The sequence below is a fragment of the Corythoichthys intestinalis genome, chromosome 14 (genome assembly GCF_030265065.1).
Source record: "Corythoichthys intestinalis isolate RoL2023-P3 chromosome 14, ASM3026506v1, whole genome shotgun sequence".
Classification (NCBI taxonomy): domain Eukaryota; kingdom Metazoa; phylum Chordata; class Actinopteri; order Syngnathiformes; family Syngnathidae; genus Corythoichthys; species Corythoichthys intestinalis.
Window position 1 is genome coordinate 9,827,750 of NC_080408.1, and position 24,662 is coordinate 9,852,411.

The 24,662-nt window shown below is 38.2% G+C and overlaps 1 protein-coding gene across 1 annotated transcript in view; it reads left to right on the forward strand.

The window, feature by feature from the left end:
- The window catches only part of egfra (epidermal growth factor receptor a (erythroblastic leukemia viral (v-erb-b) oncogene homolog, avian)), a 146,520-nt gene that overhangs the window by 102,755 nt on the left and 19,103 nt on the right, over positions 1-24,662 (forward strand). Inside the window, exons 15-23 of the mRNA XM_057856652.1 lie at positions 66-223; positions 698-736; positions 4,161-4,305; positions 4,378-4,500; positions 10,445-10,543; positions 14,164-14,349; positions 18,133-18,288; positions 22,404-22,479; positions 23,025-23,171. Coding sequence (XP_057712635.1) covers positions 66-223; positions 698-736; positions 4,161-4,305; positions 4,378-4,500; positions 10,445-10,543; positions 14,164-14,349; positions 18,133-18,288; positions 22,404-22,479; positions 23,025-23,171 — 1,129 coding nt within the window. The remainder of the gene's footprint in view (positions 1-65; positions 224-697; positions 737-4,160; positions 4,306-4,377; positions 4,501-10,444; positions 10,544-14,163; positions 14,350-18,132; positions 18,289-22,403; positions 22,480-23,024; positions 23,172-24,662) is intronic.

Here is a 24,662-nt window from a genome sequence, read left to right on the forward strand (position 1 = left end):
CCAAATCTGCAAAGCTTTTGTCTCTGTATTCTGTCTGACATCACATGTCTTGGTCATTCATGCAGGGTTCCGCCAACTGCACTAAGTGCGCCAACTTCAAGGATGGACTCTTCTGCGTGGCCCGCTGTCCTCAAGGCGTGCCCGGCAAAGACGACACACTTGTGTGGAAATACGCCGATGACGCCAACGTGTGCCAGCTGTGTCACCCCAACTGCACCCAAGGGTAACGACTTTTTCTTGGTTTGGTAACTTGACTTTTTAATCATGATCATTACATCTAAAATAATGACATACTTTTCTTTCCTCATATTTAAGTATATAGATATTTTCGCTTTAATCACCACCTTACTTTGTTGATTGACCCATGTGATTTCATATGGTTCTACTGCCTTTTAATAAGGCGAGAGGCTTAATTTGAAGTTACCAAATATGGATTCAAGTAATCCACTCCAAACTGGAGTTATTTAGTATTGAATGATGGAACTTACTACTTTTTCCCGTCATCTTTGTCTTTCGACCAAAACATAGTGGTTAGTGTCTGGAACTATGTATATTTTGTGATGTCACAAACAGGAATAATAATGCAACATTTTTAACGGTAATAACATCTAGTGATGGCACAGAAACATGTAATATATGGACAGAGTGTTGCGACCTCGGTTTCATATTTACAGTACATGTGACTATTTTTTTCTAGGTGCAGAGGGCCAGGTCGTGAAGGTTGCCAGGGGAAAACGTAAGTAAATAACGTGATTTGAGCCTTATGTGTTCTATATACACATTCAGAAGCAACTGTGTGTCCATCACGGGGTACCAATACAGTATAGCAGGGGTCAGCAATCCTGGTCCTCGAGTGCCACTATCCAGCTTGTTTTCCATGTCTCCCTTCTTTAACACACCTGAATCAAATGATCAGCTCATCAGCAAGCTCTGCAGGAGCCTAATAACGATCATGATTATTTGAGTCAGGTGCGTTAAAGGAGGGAGACACAGAAAACAAGCTGGATAGTGGCACTTGAGGACCAGGGTTGCTGACCCCTGCAGTATAGCAATCTAGAACATCCTGACCTCTATTTATGTATTAGATCATATCTGAAAGTAATCAGATTGCAGAAACGAGTAATATAACGCTTTCATGTTTCCAAACCAGTAATCTGATTAAAATTAGTTTCCTTAGTGTCTGCGTGGTACGACCGTATTGGCCCGAATATAAGACGGTGTTTTTTGCATTGAAATAAGACTGAAAAAGAGGGGGTCGTCTTATATTCGCGGTCTAGACATTTTACCCATTCACGACGCTAGATGGCGCCAGATATCATTGAAGCGATGTTCTGTCATGACAGATCTCAGCTACTCTCCCCATTCACGACGCTAGATGCCGCCAGATATCATTGAAGCGATGTTCTGTCATGACAGATCTCAGCTACTCTCAAGTTTAACCAGTTTGCATTATTTTATTGCAATGTTTTTCCTTATTCAGATTTGTTTCAATACTACAGTTACAGTTAGACTTCACTTTGATGGTTAATGCAGTTATTGCAATTTTGTTGCTTTATCACAATAGATTGGTTTATTTACATTTCAAAAACCAGAAGCCATTCATTTACGAATGTGATTGCACTTTACATATTTAAATGTTCAGATATTAAGATTTGAATGAGGCAAAATAACATGCTTTTTCTCTCAAATATATTGTTATAATCATTTGTTTCGGATGTACTGTAATTATTTTCTATATAAAAATTAATTTGGTGTTCAAAAAGTCTTTTCAAACTTGAGTGTTGAAAAAGAGGGGGTCGTCTTATAATCAGGGACTACTTTTAATGCAGGAGAACGCAGTGGCGTCACGAGCGTAGAGGAAGAAGGCAATAAAAATAAAAAACCTTACCGCAGCCGACAGCCGCTACAAACTACTCCGACGTTGCTAAAAACTACGCCCGCATGATGCTACGGGAGTAGCAGGTAGCGTCTGATGCATCTCATAGACATCACATCTATGTATAACTAGATGTGAAATAAAAGACTAGGCGGCGTTAGTAAACAGCCACCATCTTTAAGCAATAGACTTCTCAGCGCTAATAAATAAGATGTTGCTCGCTGTCACTCGCTCATGTAACGTTAGCCCTGCGGAGGGCTAGGTTTCTATGGAGGTATATTTGTGTCTTTATTAATCCCCAAAAAAGTTGCTTCAATCAAAAAAAAAAAAAGTCGCTTCAATCAAAATTTTTTTTTTCAATTAAAAAAAAAAGTCACTTGAAAAAAAAAATGTGTTTGAATTTGGGCTGTCAAAATTATCATGTTAACGGGCGGTAATTCATTTTTTTAATTAATCACGTTAAAATATTTGACGCGATTGACGCACATGCCCGGCTCAAACAGATTAAAATGAAAGCAGAGTGTAAGGTTCGCTTGTTACTTGTTTTTTGGTGTTTGGCGCCCTCTGCTGGCGCTTGGGTCCAACTGATTATATGGCTTTCAGCACCATGAGTGAGCATGGTGTAATTATTGACATCAACAATGGCGAGCTATTAGTTTAATTTTTTGATTAAAAATTTTACAAATTTTAATAAAACTAAAACATTAAGAGGGGTTTTAATATAAAATTTCTTTAACTTGTACTAAAAATTATCTTTTAAGAACTACAAGTCTTTCTATCCTCGGATCGCTTTAAGAATGTTAATAATGTTAATGCCATCTTGATTTATTGTTATGATAAACTAATACAGTTCTTATGTACCGTATGTTGAATGTATATATCCGTCTTGTGTCTTATCTTTCCATTCCAACAATAATTTACAGAAAAATATGGCATATTTTATTGATGGTTTGAATTGTGGTTAATTACGATTAATTAATTTTTAAGCTGTAATTAACTCGATTAAACTTTTTAAACGTTTGACAGCCCTAGTTTGAATGCAAAAATAAATGTGAACCAAAAAAAAAGAATTTGAAACCTTTTTCTTAGATTTTTTTTTCTTTTGATTGAAGTCAAGATTTTATTTATTTTATTTTATTTTATTTTTTTTTTGATTGAAGCAACTTTTTTGATTGAAGTAATGTAGTTTTGCATTTGGGCCACAGTTTGGCAAGGACATTTCTGTCTTTATTATTTAATCAAAAAATAAGTTGCTTCAAAAAGAAAAAAATATTTTCAAAAGACAAATAACTTCAATCAAAAATTTTTGAATGCGAAAAAATATTTGAGACTCAAAAAATGCATTTCAACACTTAATTTTTGATTGAAGCAATGCTTTTTTTTTTTTTGTTTGGGCCATATTATGGGTAGGACGTGTGTCTAAAACATTCAATCCTAGAAAAAGTTGCTTTAATAAAAAAAAAAATAATAAAATAAAATAAAATCTTGACTTCAATCAAAAGAAAAAAAAAATCTAAAAAAAAAACATTTTCAATCAAATGAAAAACATTTTTTTTTTTTTTTTGAAGTGTCACTTTTTTGGAGAGCAAAAAGTTTTGAACTCATTTTTCATTTGAAGTACTAAAAGTTTTGCACACACTTTTTTTTAAGTAGAAAAAGATTTTGAGTGAATCATTTTGACACAAAGATCCAACTTCGCCGCTACTTCCAACCTGTTTGAGTGACAGGTGATTACTCCAATGGCATAAAAGCATGAAACAAGAATAATGGCCACCAGGGCTCCAGCCAGCCATCGGACTCAGCTCGAGGAGTTCAAGCCGAAAATAGCGCACCGAAGGCGGATGACTTCGATGCGAGACAGTGCTTCTAAGAGTACATCTGAGATACAATTGTTGGCTGTTTTCAACAATGTACATCGAAAATAAAGGCATTGATTGACTGAAAATGGTTCAATATTAGATGAAAGTCTTGTTTTCTCATGTATATTTATAATCGCTCTTTACCTAAATTTTTTTTATCCGATTACTTGATTAATCAATAGAATTTTCAGTCGATTACCCGATTACTAAAATATTCAATAGCTGCAGCTCTAGTTTGGATAATTTCAATTCTAATCTGAGAAACGTACCAAAGCAATTGAAAAAAACTGTAAAAAAAAAAAAAAAAATGGTCGTCGACGAAATGTTTTCGTTATTGTCATCGATGACGAAAACAACAATGATTAGCAGTGAAATTTTCAATATGTGATGCAATTAATGTTATGCATGCACATTGTCTGCTTTAGGTCTTCAGGACTGTCCATGATTGCAGCCGGGGTGGTGGGCGGCCTCTTAGCAGTCCTTTTGGCGAGCCTATCTGTTGTGGTGTTGTTTCGCCGACGGCACATCAAGAGGAAGAGGACTATGCGGCGACTCCTTCAGGAGAAAGAGGTAACAACGAATCGATACACAGCTACACTAGTAGAGATAGTTAAAGAAAAGACTGTTGTTCTGGTATTCCAGTTGGTTGAACCGCTTACTCCAAGCGGTGAAGCGCCCAACCAAGCTCTACTCCGTATCCTGAAGGAACCCGAATTCAGGAAAATTAAAGTTCTTGGATCAGGAGCGTTTGGTACAGTCTACAAGGTAATAAGACCTCTTTTTGCTTAAAATGGCAGCATTAGCAAAAAAATTTACTTTGACTGTGCGTCGCATCTGTTGTCAATTTTTCAATTAAATGACACATTTTTAACTCGCGTGGTCACACACACCACTGACTCCACGTTGATTTCCTGTGTGCATTAAGCGCACACTTGGAGGCTTAGGAGTGGGATTCGTCTTAAATCAATGATGCAATGCTTTTGCTATTTGGTTTCTGATTGAGTAGCAGTTTTTGCAATGCAGATTTTTTATTGGACTATATGCAGTACCTATAAGGAAGAAATGGTTTGGGGTTAAGAGTTTGTCGTAAATTTTATAGTTGCTCATAAAATTTAGTAGGTATACAGATAACAGCTTATTATATACAATGTTCCGGTTTAAAACTGACTCAACCACACGTTAGTATTTACCCATTCAGACCTAAGCATGCTGCTGAAGGCAGAGATGGGTAGTAACTAGGCCTGAACGATATTGGAAAAAACTATGGCTGCGATTTTTGGAGGGGTTTGCGATATTATATTGCGACCGTGCATTTGCAGTGATGGCGGCCAGGCTGTGGAACCAATTACCACTTACTATTAGACAGGCCCCTTCACTTACGGATTTTAAAACACGCCTTAAAATTTATATTTTTTATTTTTCTTCAGCTTTTAATGTGCAATGACTGTTTGTTTATTTTATTTTTGTGTTTGTTTTATCTTTGAAGTTAACTTATTTTGCTGTTTTATGGTATGTAAAGCACTTTGGTCTCCTTGGCGGATTTTTTAAATGTGCTATACAAATAAAGTTTATTATTATATATTAGGAGTGGGAACCTCAGGGCACCTCACGATACGATACGATTCGCGATACAAGGCTCACGATAACGATTATCTCGCGATATCACGATACACCGATTATCGATATATTGGTCAGAAATTGGATACATGACATTCTACGATACAACTGTTGAAACGGAAAAAAAAAAAGATATTTAGAAATAGAAAAAATACTGTTTAAGTCATTTATTAAACAGTGACACCTTTTCTGTGCAACATCGCTGTAAAATCTAAATATAATATAAATCTAAATCAAATATAATATATCTAAAATAAAATCTGATGAATGGCACCCTTAATTTATTTAAAGTTTTAAATCTTTAAAAAAAAAAAAAAAAAAACGTGCCGTAGGTGTCAGCAGTTGAGCTTGGAGTGGGGCAATGATAAAATTGGTGGGTCTTTTCTTCGTATATGACCTTTGTTGCTTGGTTTGAGCACTTCCACTATCTGCTTCAGCATTTAAGATGTCAGACTTGCTCAGTCAGTCTTCCTCACAAAATAAAACAAAAAATATTATCTACTTCATAGCTTTTGAGTTGAAATCCTGATTTTTTTTGTGTTAAAAGTATTGAATTTAAAAAAAAAAAAAAATGAATTGAATGTATAGAAATTAAAAATGCAATAATTACCTATTTTTAATATGTAGGCTACATTAATTATCATGCACATCACTTTATATATTTTGGAACCTATTCAAACCATTTTTATAGTTTATTGTATCAAAATGACAGTAATAACAGTTTGTGTAGTAAACTAGATGGAAAGTGGTTCTCAAATAATATCAAATAAATCGGTAAATTCATGTGGGCTTGTTCGATATTCATTTTCATCCAATTTAGGGTCCTGGTTTATTTTATATCATTCAACACCAAATATCATCAAAATAATACATGTAAATTAAAAAGTCAATTACATTGCAAAACTTTCTTACCTCAAGTGATGAAAGCGAAGCTCACTAACTCCAGTGTCCACTATGTCACCAGCTGCCAGTGAAACTTATTTTTCTTAGACAATTCTTGCATACAGCAAAGTCCTTGTTCACCTTACTTCCTTTCTTGTTGGTGTAAAATCTAAAGTGTGTCCCCATGTGTGATTTGTAGCAATGTTTTTCTCATTTTTTCCTCCACCGTTCTCACGGAGCTTTTTTATTTTTTCAACCCACTTGGGGCCGCTGTTCTTCTATAGACGACTTGTGCGCACTTTACCTTCACCGCCACTCCCGAGCGCCCCTAGTGGACCGCCAAGGAATTGCTTAACAAACATTGAGCAGTTTACAGCATCCATACTCCATTGTATGGCCAATATGTTAAATAAAAGTATCGATACTTGGCGGGAGCATATCGATAACCGATCGGGTTGCAAAATATCGCGATATATCGCTGTATCGATATATTGTCACACTCTTATTATATATTATATTATTTTTTAAAAAAAAGTGTGTGTGTGTGTATATATATATATATATATATATATATATATAATATACACAGTACTGTATATTTTTATTATATTATGTATATGCAGGATTTTTTTTTTTTTTTTTTTTTTTTTTTGAAAAACATTTTTACTAGATGACTTGAATAGCTGTTTGGAAAGACTTTGGATGACTCGTCATGACCACAGTGTACAGTAATCCATCGTTTTTCGCGGTTAATAGGGACCAGAACCCGCCGCGATAAGTGAAAAACCGCGAAGTAGCGCATACCCCCCCCCTTTTTTTTGTGTGTGTGTGTGTGCCCAATGTATTTATTAAGATCTAGCACTGGAAAGAGATACATATAAGACATGTATTTTTTCTCACTTTTTTCCCCTCAAAGTTTGATTTTAAAAAATGTGTGTATATGTATATGTATATAATATATATATATATATATATATATATATATATATATTAGGGCTGTCAAACGATTAAAATTTTTAATCGAGTTAATTACAGCTTAACAATTAATTAATCGTAATTAATCGCAATTCAAACCATCTATTAAATATGCCATATTTTTCTGTAAATTGTTGTTGGAATGGAAACATAAGACACAGGATGGATATATACATTCAACATACGATACATAAGGACTGTATTTGTTTATTATAACAATAAATCAACAAGATGGCATTAACATTATTAACATTCTGTTAGAGCGAGCCATGGATAGAAAGACTTGTAGTTCTTAAAAGAAAAATGTTAGTACAAGTTATAGAAATTTTATGTTAAAAACCCTCTTAATGTTTTCGTTTGAATAAAATTTTCAATCAAAAAATAAACTAGTAGCCCACCATTGTTGATGTCAATAATTACTTATGCAATGCTCATTGGTGCTGAAGCCTATAAAATCAGTCGCACCCAAGCGCCAGCAGAGGGTGGCAAAAACACAATTAACAAGTGAGCGTTTCACTGTACCGTCATTTAAATGTGTCTGAGCGGGGCATCTGCGTTAATTGCGTCAAATATTTTAACGTGATTAATTGAAAAAAATTAATTAACGCCCGTTAACGCGATAAATTTGACAGCCCAAATATATATATATATATATATATATATATATATTTTTTTTTTTTTTTAAATAAATGCTTTTTAAGCACTTCAAATGTAATAATTATGATCAGTTTTAAAAATAACTGTCCCACTGAATCATTTTTAAACAAGAATAAAGTACTGTAGTAGAAAAATGCTTGGCTTTATTAAATGCTTCTGTATACCTAACATGGCTGTGACTCTTGGAGTGACGTAAAAATTACAAACTCCTCATAATCACTTCTGGCATTTATTTTATATGTCTCGAACGTCTCCACATTCCCCCCCTACAGACACACACATTTATTCCAGCGCACGCTTCCTTGCAGAAACTGTTTAACAAGTTAAATGATGATTGACAGATTGCTGCCCGGCTTCTTTGGCCAGATCAAAGCCATCGTTAACTTTAATAAGCAAGTGCCGCAGTGACTGAGAGCTGGGAAAGGGGGTAAGGCTGTGCAAGCAAATGAAGCAGAACAAAGGTTTGTGGATTGGAAAAATAAAAAATTAAAAAACTATCGCACGTCCTTGCGATGGGACTATCGCGCATGCGCACATCGCGATGGCGATGCTTAAACAATATATCGTTCAGGCTTAGTAGTAACGCGTTACATGTACTCCGTTACATTTACTTGTATTTTATTTGCTAAAACTTTGGTTGCCACAAGGGGGCAACCAAAACATTACAAATACAGGTAGGCTATCATAGGACATGCCAATGCAATGACGATTCCCAAGATGGCTTTTGCTTGGCTTTTGCACAGATTCTTAATTATAATTATGTGTTTTATTGCTTTTCTTAGTGACTGTTTCTTTCGGGTGACCAATAGTTATATGTGATGAGTTAATAATTTGTTATTTTTCATTTATTGTTCATTTTAGTTGTGCAACATGAGAGATTGGGTTTTTCTCTCAGTTTACAAATCCCAAGAATCTCAGCCCATGCACAAAGTTTACAGGCTTGTACATAAATTTATATCCCAGCATACTTACTAGCGATATTTTCCGATATTACTTTAAATGCTTTTATCAGCCGATATTATTGGATAACTTTATAATTTACAGTCCTTCTGGTGGCTTTACTTTAATTATTTGTAGGGGTGCACGATATCCATTTTTTTTAAACCGATATCGATATCTTCCTGCTCCTCAAAGCCGATACCGATATCGATAACCGATAATAAATATATACCATTTTTAATGTATATTCACCCGAGTTTTTGAACACCTGGAGGTTTAAAAAAATAATAATGGTGGATTCAACATAGATTTGTCTTTGATCTCACCAGAATTTTCATAATGCCATGAACATTATTATAATTAACAAAACAAAGACAAGAACAGTCTTGACTTCAAATAAAGTGCCAATATTTATTTTTCAAATAAATATAATTTGAGTCCATCACAATCAGTTAGTCAATATAATTGAAGATGTGTTTCCTGAACAGTGAGCACTGAACTAAAACATAAACCCAACAGGTATTGTGCTTTGACATCAGATAAAGATATTTGGTGCTATAGGAGACTGTTGTGGTCTTGGTCCATGAAACAACTTTCTTAACCTGGGAGACAGGTTAGGACAGCAAGCCTATCAATAACCAAAAGGCCTCTCAATAACTTACTAACTTATAACTAACACTGTAAACATTATATAGTAAGGTTTATCACTCATTCCTCATAACAAAAATATGGTAGAGCAAAAAGAATTAATGGCTTGCCTTATAATAATCAATATAAACGGCAGTGAGTGAACCCATATTCAATAAAATATGAGGTTTATTCTCTGCATAGTATAAAATCCTACCAAGCATGCTGATAGGACTAACATTACACGACAACTATTATATGTGTGTATAGCATAGCACATTAGCTTGAGCTACTAGCCTTAAGCATTGGCTGGCTTCTATAACACAACAACTTATGAAGTTCTGTACATATGACCCTTCACCACCGAAGTAAACATATTGCACATCCATATGTTATAGTAAACATAAATACTTAGACATATATTTCCGAGGCGGAAACGTAAGTAACAGAAATTCACAATTGTCAATGCTAACGCTAGACACAGCACTGTGTAAAGTGAATGAGTTTGTGGGCCAAATTATAGATGCAGCGAATTATTCAGACCGGCAGGTGGCAGCAATGCCCCGCAAATGGTCAACTAATTTCCCAGCCAGCGAGCACAGTACATACTGTATTATCGGTCCTATTAATTATGTTATTGGATTTACTGGGATGACGTCATAATTCCTATTATCGGACCGATAATTATCGGACCAATAATTATCGTGCACCAGTAATTATTTGCACTTTTTTTATTATGAATATTGTCAGTTATTTCTTTATTTTCATTTGTTCCGTGATGAATACATTTATACAATTTGGTGTAACCAACATGAAAGAGCTTAAAATGCGCAACAAACAAGAAATTGTGGACCTTAGAGTCGATTGAAAATTACTCTACTCTTAATATTAACTTGAAGTGCATTCACTGACGTCAAACACTTGTATGCAATTACATTAAAGAAACTGAATTTATTATTCAAATACGTTTAGACATAACTGTATAACTTGATTGGACTGTGTACCCACGCAGGGTCTTTGGGTGCCAGAGGGAGAAGATGTGAAGATCCCAGTGGCCATCAAGGTTTTGAGAGAGGCCACGTCGCCAAAAGCCAACAAAGAGATTTTAGATGTAAGTCGACTCCCATTTAAAAAAAAAAAAAAAAAAAAAAAAATCACGACGACCACTTGTTTTCACTGTAAACGGAGAAAGCTTCTCACTGGAGGAAATCCATGATAAATCCACGCTGGGCTGTGTGGGCGTTGGTGCGAGTCAAGTTTTTCTGGAAAATTAATACAACCTGTTTAAACTGCATGAGTTGTTCTAATTTCAATTTTCCCAAAGGAAATCATTTCAAATGAAGGAATGTGTTTTAGACTCAGTCATCTTTACAAACCCTGGAATTGTGAAGTTGATCAAACTAAAAAGAAAAGCAAAACTACTCTTCCTTTGACAATGCCTGAATTAATACACAAGGAACATGGAGGCCTTAATGGAGTACAGTAATAGCTTCTAGGGGCATCTTATCTATATTTTGATTTATTGTCAAATGGACCCCTCTTTTAAAATATACACTCACCGGCTATTTTATTAGGTACACCATGCTAGTAACGGGTTGGACCCCCTTTTGCCTTCAGAACTGCCTCAATTCTTCGTGGCATAGATTCAACAAGGTGCTGGAAGCATTCCTCAGAGAGTTTGGTCCATATTGACATGATGGAATCAAACATTTGGTGCAGATTTGTTGGCTGCACATCCATGATGCGAATGTCCCGTTCCAACACATCCCAAAGATTCTCTATTGGATTGAGATCTGGTGACTGTGTAGGCCATTTGAGAACAGTGAACTCATTGTCATGTTCAAGAAACCAGTCTGAGATGATTCCAGCTTTATGACATGGCGCATTAACCTGCTGAAAGTAGCCATCAGAAGTTGGGTATAAAGGGATGGACATGGTCAGCAACAATACTCAGGTAGGCTGTGGCGTTCCAATGATGCTCAATTGGTACCAAGGGGCCCAAAGAGTGCCAAGAAAATATTCCCCACACCATTACACCACCACCACCAGCCTGACAAGGCAGGATGGATCCATGCTTTCATGTTGTTGACACCAAATTCTGACCCTACCATCCAAATGTCGCAGCAGAAATCCAGACTCATCAGACCAGGCAACGTTTTTCCAATCTTCTATTGTCCAATTTCGATGAGCTTGTGCAAATTGTAGCCTCAGTTTCCTGATCTTAGCTGAAAGGAGTGGCACCCGGCGTGGACTTCTGCTGCTGTAGCCCATCTGCCTCAAAGTTCGACGTACTGTGCGTTCAGAGATGCTCTTCTGCCTACCTTGGTTGTAACGGGTGGTTATTTGAGTCACTGTTGCCTTTCTATCAGCTCGAACCAGTCTGGCCATTCTCCTCTGACCTCTGGCATCAACAAGGCATTTCCGCCCACAGATCTGCCGCTCACTGTATTTTTTTTCTTTTTCGGACCATTCTCTGTAAACCCTAGAGATGGTTGTGCGTGAAAATCCCAGTAGATCAGCAGTTTCTAAAATACTCAGACCAGCCCTTCTGGCACCAACAACCATGCCACGTACAAAGTCACTCAAATCACCTTTCTTCCCCATACTGATGCTCGGTTTGAACTGCAGGAGATTGTCTTAAACCATGTCTACATGCCTAAATGCACTGAGTTGCCGCCATGTGATTGGCTGATTAGAAATTAAGTGTTAACGAGCAGTTGGACAGGTGTACTTAATAAAGTGGCCGGTGAGTGTATATTTTATTGTATGAAATTTCTTCTTGGCTTGAGATTTAAATGCTTTGGCAATTTGCGGTTTATCACCACTTAAGGAGAGGTTATGCTTTTGCGTCGGTGCAACGCAGTAGCTAAGCCGTCCAGGGCGTACCCTGCTTGGGTTGGACCCTACGTGGTCGCCTAACATGTGCCTCCCAAAAATACTGAATATGCGCCTGAAGCCTGAAGGGCAAGGTAGTTCCACACCAAACGTCATTTCTTTGATACCTATTTCCATTCAATGTACTATAGATACCGGCAGGGGTGAAAGTGGGGGGGTCAAAACTACTGTAATGCAAAGAAAACTCTTTTTGGTCAGTTATTTCTATAACACTTACAAAAACTGATTTTCATTCAAAATTGTATTTTTTCAATGATTTGCAAAATAAAAGTTAACAAAAACAGCTATAACCCCAACCTCCATCTCCTAATTTTTATTTTCCCTCATTTCCTCACATACTAAATACCAAATCTCAGTTTTAACTTGTTACGTCCCACGGATGGCTCGCTAAGGGCGTAACATAAAATGAGCCACACAAATTTACAAGTGGACACAAATTTATTTACGCAACAATCAAACTCGCAATGAATATGTACAAAATGTGGATGAAGCGCGGCTTCAGGGTAAGCCTAGGCCAAAACAACAAACAAAAGGAATCTCCACTTAAACCCCACCCGCTAACTAAACCCTGATCATGAAAAAGAACAAAGAAAAGACAGCCACTAACCTAGCTTCCTACGCTAAGCAAAACAGGAGAAAATGGGTTGAACAGAAATGGCGACTTACCCCTACTTGCTTCAGTGCTCTTATATACAGTGGTGAACAAAAACGATCCAATAACGAATAAACACAAAAGACCTCACCAAAAAAGCGGGAGTGTATCAAACCAGCGATCAAATGCAAACGAGAGTGAATGGCGAGCAAACAGCTGGCGAGGAGGACCGCGGCAGAATGCTGTCAAATGCGACCTCCTAGAGCGTTGACAGCGGCAGGTTTATGAAGTTTGGCGCCTTTTTCGTGGCCAATCAGCGGCGGCGACGTCGTCGGTCCGCCCGGCGTCGATCAGCTGTCGCCACAGTGGGAGGGGAAGCAGCCAGCTGGTGGAGGCGACGATCAGCTGACTGGAAGAGTCTCAGAAAATTAACTATTAAACGGCCAGGGGTCGTCACATAACTACTTAAGAACATAGGATGTATATTAAAATGGAAGATAATGTAAACATTTACTTTTTGTCGTGTTTTTTTTTTTTTTTTTATAATAAAGATATAAGTAACATACATTCAGAAAAATAAGTACAAATGACTTATATTATGCAGAGTGAAATGGAATATATTTTAAAGATCGCGCAAACATTGACTTTTTTAAATTAAAAGGAAACGAATAAGTAGCCTAACATAAATGAACAAATATAAGTCCAAAGTGCACATTAACAGGTAAGATGTTCTGAAGCTCCCCATCAGAGCAAATGAAACTAAATATGATAAATAAGCCACCTTGCTCTTAAAGATTTGATCAATTTTTTGTTGCATTCCCTTTTTTGCGAAGCAGACAGCCAGAATAATTATAATATAATAATATTACTATCGTGGCCTGACCTTTATTTGTGTTTACATGACAGTAGGAGGGAGCATGTTAGAAGGGCAAGAAGTGATGACACTCTTATGGCACTGGTCACTAAGACCTATTCACACTTCGCAGTACTATAAATTCGATCCTTGTCAAATGTTCTGCCATATATATTTGTGTGCCAACTATGATCAAACTTGATGAGTACTGTGTGTCTTCCACAGTAAAAAAAAAATTAAAAAAATAAAAATAAAAAAATAAAAAGAGAGAAAAAGGAAAAACACCCTTGCAAAATGAACGCTTTAGAAGCTCACTAACCAAAGTCTCACAATAGATTTGTAAACTCCTAAATTTTAACGTCAGACCTACTTTTCTACATTCCCACTCCAGGAGGCATATGTGATGGCCAGCGTGGAACACCCGCACGTTTGCCGTCTTCTTGGCATATGCCTGACGTCCACTGTGCAGCTCGTCACCCAGCTGATGCCCTTCGGCTGCCTGCTGGACTACGTCAAGGAGAACAAAGACAACATTGGCTCGCAGTATCTGCTCAATTGGTGCGTGCAGATCGCAAAGGTATGAATTACTCCTATTTTTGCCTCTGCTAAGCACTCGCAAGAGTATTGATATTTGTGAATGTTTAAATATGTGTACAATCTCTGAGTAACAACACAATAAATTGCAATATTTACATAAAATTCACCAGCTTTAGTGATATCCAATAACCGGTCCTGCGTTGATTATTGGATGTCTCATTACCGCATTTTTCAGACTATTAGTCTCACCCGAGTATAAGCCGCACCAGCCATAAAATGCCCAACGAAGAGGAAAAAAACATATATAAGTTGCATTTTTGGGGGAAATGTACTTGATAAAATCCAACACATAGAACAGATATTTCATCTTGAAAGGCAATTTAAAATAAAAATACAATAGAGAACAACATGCTGAATAAGTGTCAAGTATAATAATGTTACATGATGCATGAACAACGAAATGCAAATGTACTGTCCTCACCAGGACGCTACGGCTCGGTCCTGGCTATACAGCGAGCTAAACTCCTCGATGACGATGCTGGACGTCCGTATAATTTGCTGACTTTATTTTGGCTGTCGTTTTAACACCACTAAAAATAGCGATAATACAAATCAATTTCCTCCTCGACACCAAACAGGTTCGCATCAACGTGAATAAATGATAGTTAGCTGCTATTACAGTACAGCAATGACACAAACGGTTAGCATGCTTTCACTAGCATTAGCACATCGTTCAAGCAACCACACAACTGGCTCTAAGTAGAGGTGTGCGAAATTTCCAATTCTTGGATTATTTGCAATTTGGCCGTGCAAGATTCGAGAACGATTCACAAACATCTAAATTCCGATTATTGAAATAGGTCAAGTAAAGCGGAACTAAAACACAGCGCGATCTTCGGGACGCAATGAGTAACGGACCGCATTGCGTTCCGAGAGTAAACATCTTGTCATTACCCGGCTAATGACAATGCTCAACTCATGGCTCTGGCTCAACTCATGCCGCTAGATAAAAAAATACAAAAATACCTGACTGCTGCCGACAGCCGCTACAAACTACGTCCATATCATGTTACGGTAGGTAATAGATATCATATGTATACAGAACTAGATAAAAAAATGACAGACTCAATGGCGTTTGCAGCACATTTATTGCAAACTAGATGCGGTGTTGGTAAACAGCCGCCATCTTAAAGCAGGAGACTTCTCTAGAAGGCTCTGTTGTAGCGAATTTAATTAACTTTTTATCTAAAATACTTAGCTTGAAACTATCTTTAAAACAGTTTTAAAACTTTCACATGTCTAAGGTAGACAGAAGGGAAATTATGGAATAAAGGGAGCAATTTTAACAACTATTCACAACATTAAATTAATTAAATGTCATTTAAAGCAGCTGATACAGAATGGGGACTTGAATATTTTATTTACTGTTTTGAACTGTTAACTTGATACTGAAATAGTCGTTTATTTAAGCCTGAGAGGCTTTTTGTACAATTTTTGTAACTAATGTACGAAACATTGAAAGCAGCTAATAACTTGGGGGGGGCTTGTGGGTCTCATCAATAATCGATTTATAATCGAATCGTTGCCTCTGAATTGTAATCGTAATCGAATCATTAGGTGCCCAAAGATTCCCACCTGTAGCTCTAAGTGTCCGATCGCGGGTGGAAAACACACAACAACAACAGAAAAGATGATACAACAGGCGTTGCCTCTGTAGAGATATTTTACAAGCATAAACAATGAACATAGGTTCCCAGCCGTGTTTCTCTCTCTCTCTTTCTCTCTCGCCCACTCGCTCAGACGCTGCGTAGCTGTCCGCCTTCTTCTGGCGTGTGAGCGCTCTTCTTCGCGTAAACAAGTGCGAGTGCGCCCCCACTTGGACGTGAAAACGCCACAAACTAAAAGCATGCATTTCAATATAAAAAAGTCAATAATACAATTGAACACACATTGCCAAAGGCAGATCGTGAACTTGGCCATAGCTATTAAGAGTTATTCTGATAACTATAGCATAAAGAACATGCTAACAAGTTTACCAAACCATCAGTGTCACTCCAAAACACCAAAACGATATGTGAAACAATATCATAATGTGTTAATAATTTCACACATACAGTGGGGCAAATAAGTATTTAGTCAACCACTAATTGTGCAAGTTCTCCCACTTGAAAATATTAAAGAGGCCTGTAATTGTCAACATGGGTAAACCTCAACCATGAGAGACAGAATGTGGAAAAAAACAGAAAACATTGTTTGATTTTTAAAGAATTTATTTCCAAATTAGAGTGGAAAATAAGTATTTGGTCACCTACAAACAAGCAAGATTTCTGACTGTCAAAGAGGTCTAACTTCTAACGAGGTCTAACGAGGCTCCACTCGTTACCTGTATTAATGGCAGCTGTTTTAACTCATTATCGGTATAAAACACACCTGTCCACAATCTCAGTCAGTCACACTCCAAACTCCACTATGGCCAAGACCAAAGAGCTGTCGAAGGACACCAGAGACAAAATTGTAGACCGGCACCAGGCTGGGATGACTGAATCTGCAATAGGTAAAATGCTTGGTGTAAAGAAATCAACTGTGGGAGCAAATATTAGAAAATGGAAGACATACAAGACCACTGATAATCTCCCTCAATATGGGGCTCCATGCAAGATCTCATCGCGTGGCGTCAAAATGATAACAAGAACGGTGAGCAAAAATCCCAGAACCACACGGGGGGGACCTAATGAATGACCTACAGAGAGCTGGGACCACAGTAACAAAGGCTACTATCAGTAACACAATGCGCCGCCAGGGACTCAAATCCTGCACTGCCAGACGTGTCCCCCTGCTGAAGAAAGTACACGTCCAGGCCCGTCTGCGGTTCGCTAGAGAGCATTTGGATGGTCCAGAAGAGGACTGTGAGAATGTGTTATGGTCAGATGAAACCAAAATAGAACTTTGTGGTAGAAACACAGGTTCTCGTGTTTGGAGGAGAAAGAATACTGAATTGCATCCGAAGAACACCATACCCACTGTGAAGCATGGGGGTGGAAACATCATGCTTTAGGGCTGTTTTTCTGCAAAGGGACCAGGACGACTGATCTGTGTGAAGAAAAGAATGAATGGGGCCATGTATTGAGAGATTTTGAGTGAAAATCTCCTTCCATTAGCAAGGGCATTGAAGATGAGACGTGGCTGGGTCTTTCAGCATGACAATGATCCCAAAGACACCACCAGGGCAACAAAGGAGTGGCTTCGCAAGAAGCATTTCAAGGTTCTGGAGTGGCCTAGCCAGTTTCCAGATCTCAACCCCATAGAAAATCTGTGGAGGGAATTGAAAGTCCGTGTTGCCCAACGACAGCCCCAAAACATCACTGCTCTAGAGGAGATCTGCATGGAGGAATGGGCCAAAATACCAGCAACAGTGTGTGAAAAGCCTATGAAGAGTTACAGAAAATGTTTGGCCTACGTTATTGCCAACAAAGGTACATAACAAAGCATTGAGACTAACTTTTGGTATTGACAAAATACTTATTTTCCACCATGATTTGCAAATAAATTCTTTAAAAATCAAACAATGTGATTTTCTGGTTTTTTTTTTCCACATTCTCTCTCTCGTGGTTGAGGTTTACCCATGTTGACAATTATCCAAGTGGGAGAACCTGCACAATTAGTGGTTGACTAAATACTTATTTGCCCCACTGTAAGTCGCTCCCCCAGCCAAACTATGGAAAAAAAACTGTGACTTATAGTCCGAAAAATACGGTACTTTTAATATTGACAGAATTGTACCTGGGAATCTTACCCTTTTTAACACCTCACCCTTTTGACTTAGGGTATGAACTACCTAGAGGACCGCCACTTGGTCCACCGCGACTTGGCAGCCAGAAACGTTCTTGTGAAGACTCCCCAGCATGTCAAGATCACTGATTTTGGCCTGGCCAAGTTGCTCAACGCCGACGAGAAGGAATACCACGCAGAAGGAGGAAAGGTCAGTCATGAAACCAGTGCTTAAAGTTCACATTTACTTCGGCAAGTAAATATTTTGTTTTCGAAAAATTTGTGCAAGGGGGCCTGCTTCCACCACCTCTTGGTGTTGAATCGGAGCACATTACCGCAACATGTGTTTGAAGTGTTTTGCAATTCTTGTCTATCAATGCACGAGCCTGTAATCACAGTACAGTGAAGTAACCGCAGCAGCGATGATGGCTCAGCCCAGTGTCGTAACTAGTTATTTGAGAACACTCCATAACACATCCTTTGCTACTGGCAAAAAAGATGGATTATGCGACATGTTTAAGCATGCAATATTCCTCTGTGGTGACTTCATGTTACAAATCAACATTGAAATATAAAATGCTTTTATTTGTATCAGTTCATCATAACATTTAGGCCTTATTGAAAGGAAATATGGACTTATATGCTGTCTGTATTCAGTGATGTGTTGGACATACTATTGAATGATTTATTTATTGGATTTAGTGAATAAAGCTGAAGCTACACAGACACGTTTCTAGCTAATTTGTTACGTGTGATGAAAGGTGCTATTTCTGCATCCTTCTTTTGTTATAAGATTAAGTGTTATGTAAGCGATATAAATAGTTCCGCTTCCTCAAAGAAAAATGAAAAATCTGATGAGTGCCTTCTTTTATCAGATTTTCCGCACAATTACAGAAAGATGAGTCACTCCTGCATTACAGGACAATTCTATCTAGAAGACAATTGGAAATACATGAAAGCTTGAATTTGATATCATTTGTGTAGTAATCACATGCTAATTTCATTTAGTTTTATACTCAATTTTGTTTTTAAAAAATGTATTTTTAATAAGCAATTTGTAAACTACTGCACAACCACAATAATATACATATTGTTACACTGTAAAATGACCACTCTTATTCTTTTAAATGCAAAGATTTTGGAATAAATGTTCCTAAATTGTGTTAGTAAAGTCACGTTACACCGTTTTAGGTTCAGCGAGGGCCAGTCCTGGGCATAGGTGAGCTAGGTGGATGCCTAGGGCGCCATTTAGTGGAGGGGCGCCAAATTGTTTTGGGGATAGGGGCCACCCAGAAAAAAATTCTCATGCTATGATTCCCGAACATTTTCTAATATATGAAGTCCAGTTCAACAGGCTACATATGACAAGAATTTGCCATTTCCAACCTCAATCGGAATAGCCACTTGCTAGTTTGTGTTAATCACGAGGCAGGGAGGAACAGTTTTGCACTTACACACATACACATGCAATGCCAAATAATGGCAGGTAAATAAATCAAAGGTGAGTCAAACGCACGGTTTCAGAACGAAACTAATATTATCACGTAACAACAAACCAAATAGCATAACTAGGAGTTAATGAAACAACTGGAACAGTTACCGTAGAAATAATTTACACAAAACATGAACTCTGAATTATATTTACAGCGCCACATTGCATGCTGGGAGGCATGAGGCACGAGTGTTGTACGACACGTGTTGACAGCAGGTGGTGTCAGACCTTGTCACAGAGCTTACATTGAGCAGTTATGGCTAAATGAAACTTAGTGATGAAGGAAACTTTGCACCCAATTGATTCAAAGCTTCATGGTGGTTCATTTGCTATACTGAGCTATCAAGTGGTCTTGAAACCCAAGAGGTGAACAGCGTGTATGATATGTAAAGTGTAAATGATATGTATGTGCTTGTGTTACGATATGAACAACATGCAACGAGTGCTATCAGGATAATTTGCTATTCATTTTTATTTAGAAATTATAGCTTTTCCACAGTATTTTGGCTTCAAACTGTACACCATTTAAAGCAACATTAGATAACTTTTCAACCTTTATGAATTATTTTCATAACATTTGTAATGATATGTCAACTGACAAATAGTTGAATGACACCTGTTTTACACAGTGAGGGGGTCTGTATCGCTTTGACTGGCACTAATTAACTTTGAGGAAGGTGACAGGAACCCTGCCACACAAAAAAAACTACAAATGTGCAACTGCTGCTGACGTCACTTTCCTCATTCATTATAAAGACTGAAGTCGATGTTAATGCTTTCGCGCGAATTATGCAAGGATGGCAGAGCAACAGAGACAAAAAGCTTTGTCCAAAGGGGAAAATGGAAGGGAGTCTACCAGGATAAACAGAATAAACATTGGCCTGACTTTTCACTTGCTAAAGTGACAGGGCATGTAGAAAAGCTCTCCTCAGACGCAATCTGCCATGTTAGCTGCACAACAACTGCAGCCGCTCTCCTATGACCAGGGGTGCACATAAGTGGTCCGCATGCGCACTGGACGTAGACAAACGCGCTGGCCCTCAACGGCTTAGATACGCTTTTGCGTACCGATTGCTGACCACTGTATTTGCGGCGGACACGAGAAAATAACTTCTTAAAATGTCGAAGAGGCAGGCCACACTGAGTAATTACTTCTGTGTTCCCCCACCCCCATCAAATGACAGACGACAGAGACGTCACCGGAGCTACCGAAAAAAAGGACTTTTGCTGAAAAGTGGCTACAGGAGGTACCATGGCTAGAAGCAAATGATGCTCGCACGGAAATGCGGTACAAAATGTGAGAATCCCAATGTCGCCGATAAGAGCAGCGTATTTTATGTAGGGTCAAAGAATTTCAGCCATCCAAACTTTGAAAAGCACGAAAAAAACAGAGCGCATGTGGCAATTACGCAAACTATCGATGTCAAACAGGACCCCACTCGCCCTATGGACAAGTGGCGGAATAAAGGTAATGAACAGCGACATGCACTGACAAACGTGTTTTTGCTCGCATTTTACAAAGCTAAACATGCACGTTCAATGAGGTCTTATGAGGAGGACATTCCACTTTTAAAAAGGCTTGGAGTTAATGTGGGAGCCGCATAATGCCCTTTATTTTGAATTGGTGCTTTTTATTTCTTTACATTTCACTTCAAAGTAATAGTTGATGTTAATCAAGCATTAATTGTTAATATAATTAATTAAAGTTAATTGGCTCTAAGTAAAGCTTGTCATAAATTTATCGCATCAGGCGGGTCAGCTCTCAAGCTCAATGAGGACCAAGTCACATCTCCAGGTCCTCAGCACTTTGAATTGCCTTGTGTTGAATTGTGCTATATAAATAAATTTGCCTTGCCTTGCCTTGCCTCTGAGAACCTGGGCAAAAAAATTATGTGCACCCCTGCCTATGACTCTCTCGCTGTTTACGTCTTCGCCGTGTAGTAAAGCATTATTTTTGCCATATTCGCCAGCTGCTTCCCCGCAAACGAGCCCTCTGCCCTCAACAGGGGAACCACGAGCTCTAACTTGCCTGTCGCCGGGCGGGTTGCCGATCGGTGAAGACAGTGAGTCGACAACCCCGCCGCCGTGTGAAAAGATCCGGGCTAGTTATGTGTGATCTTTTTTCCCTTCGAAGTCCGACTAACTAAAGGTGAAGTTGACAGTTTTCAACATTATGAAGTAATTTTGCCATGTCGTCCTGAATAAATGCATTTTCATTATTTCATATTCAATTTAGCACCAGACTGTTATTTGTCATGACCGTACCATTTATTTAGCTACTGGGGAAAAATACTTGGATAAAAAGAAGATATTGGAGTAGAGAGACTGAAACAATGACATTTTGCGGCTCTCTTCGTCGCATTTTCCTCGTTCTGAATAATTCCCCCTCATTGGGCTGCATACTAAATCAGATGAAACCATTCTCCCGCTGACATCATCCACCTGTTGGGGACGCTAGAACCCTATAATGGTAGGCATGGCTAGACGGCGGATTAAAACACTAATTTCTCGTCATCTGCGCTTTGCCAAATTGTTGTATATTGTCGAATCGTCTCGAAATATGATTCTAATTCAAATAACAATGCGTTTTAAGACTTTTTTCCCTCCTGTCATACGTTCCGCTAAAATCGACCAAAACTGAGAAGTTACCAAGTGTTGCTTTAGGTTGTGAAAATACAATATTTACAAACTTTACAATATTTCAAAATATATATATTTTTTTGTCTTTTTGTTTTTTCGCCTCAGCACTTACCGTAGTCACCCAGGGCTGTCCCTGGGTTTGGGTTAAATTGTATGCTTGGCTATAAACATTGCCATTTCTTTCCACTTTTCAGGTGCCCATTAAGTGGATGGCTCTCGAGTCAATCCTGAACAGGACGTACACACACCAGAGCGACGTGTGGAGTTATGGTGAGTTCCAAAACAGCAGCTTGTGTGAATTAATTCTAACAGTAAAAACAGCTTTTGCATATTGAGAACATTTGCAAACGGTATATTGTCTTTGGATGTTGTCAGAATTTAAAAACACACCATAAGATGTGAGAACATCTTGCTTTTTTTCCTTTCTTTAATTTTTTTTTTTTTTTTTTACACACATTTCTCCCAGCTGGACCAAATCGCATCAACCCACAAAAACACTTGTGAACACACGTGTGCGAAACTGCAGAGTCATGGAAACATAACACAACACTGTTTTTTTCTTTCTTTCTAGTGTGCTTTCAAATCTTCAAGCCCTCAGGGCTTGATCATACCTTTCTGTCTAAGCCATCAGCAAGCCCTGGCACAAATGACAGCCATTTCCCCTCACTCAGCTCCCCAGATACATCCTTCTAACTCCCACGTCCCATTTGTCAACATTTGGACGCCACGGGCCATTTTTCCTCACATCCTGTCACTCGCATTTCCACGGCTGTATCGCGCGCGGGAAGCCAAGTGACTTCTCCTTTCCCCTACAGGCGTGACCGTGTGGGAGCTGATGACATTCGGGACCAAGCCGTACGACGGCATTCCGGCCAGTGACATAGCCGGCGTGCTGGAGAAAGGCGAGCGTCTGCCTCAGCCTCCCATCTGCACCATCGACGTCTACATGATCATGGTCAAATGTATGTATTTATTGATGAAATACAGCCAAATATCTTCACAAATGTACACTTAAACATTAAATTTTTGGTCAAATAAAGTGGGGCAAATAGGTATTTAGTCAACCACCAATTGTGCAAGTTCTCCTACTTGAAAAGATTAGAGAGGCCTGTAATTGTCAACATGCGTAAAACTCAACCATGTGAGACAGAATGTGAAAAAAACTGAAAATCACATTGTTTGATTTTCAAATAATTTATTTCCAAATTAGAGTGGAAAATAAGTATTTGGACACCTACAAACAAGCAAGATTTCTGGCTGTCAAAGAGGTCTAACGTCTTCTAACGAGGTCTAACAAGGCTCCACTCGTTACCTGTATTAATGGCACCTGTTTGAACTAATTATGGGTATAAAAGACACCTGTCCACAACCTGAGTCAGTCACACTCCAAACTCCACTACGGCCAAGACCAAAGAGCTGTCGAAGGACACCAGAGATAAAATTGTAGACCTGCACCAGGCTGGGAAGACTGAATCTGCAATAGGTAAAACTAGAGATGATGCCGATCGATCGGGGTCCGATCACGTCATTTTCACAGTATCAGAATCAGCAAAAAAATATCGGACATGCCTTTTTTTAATATATACATTTTTTAATTAAATTGTTTTCTAATTGTATTTAACGTTACAGACATAATATGTTACACTGATCCAGAGTCTTTAGTTTAGGCTTAATGTAGGGTTATCAAGTTTATCCCAATAACGGCGGTAATAGATTTTTTTAGAAATGTATCACATTAAAATATTTAATGCAATTAATGCATGCGCTGCACGACCCACTCACGCATTGTCACGCTCAATCTGTCATGCTGCCGTTTTACTTATATAGAGAGCTAAAAGGCAGCGTAAAATGAGTAGAGTGAATTTTGGCAGCCTTTGGAGCCTTTTTTTAATTGGCTAAAGCCTTACAATCCCTCTCCCTACAATTAGAAATATCGTGGGAAGCAATGTGGGGAAGCAGGGTAGTAATTGATCTTTTTCATAACACCCTATGTTATTTCCCAACGCAGAGAAGATATATCAATTGGTAGCACTACGCACAGTCATGGTTCCACTTTTCATCATGCATTTGGGCATGGCTAGTATCATTTACTGAAAGCTCAACAAATACACTAGATGGCAATATTTAGTCACAATATACAAAGTCACATTTCTCCTTTAAGAATGACAAGTCTTTCTATCCGTGGATCCTTCTCACAGAAAGAATGTTAATAATGTAAATGCCATCTTGAGGATTTATTGTCATAATAAACAAATACAGTACTTATGTACTGTATGTTGAATGTATATATTCGTCCGAGTTTTATTCATTTTTTTTCTCAATGCATTGCCAAAATGTATATGAGCGGGAAAAAATATCGGGAATGATTGGAAATGAATCAGGAGCAAAAAAAAAAAGCAATCGGATCGGGAAATATCGGGATCGGCAGATACTCAAACTAAGACGATCGGGAT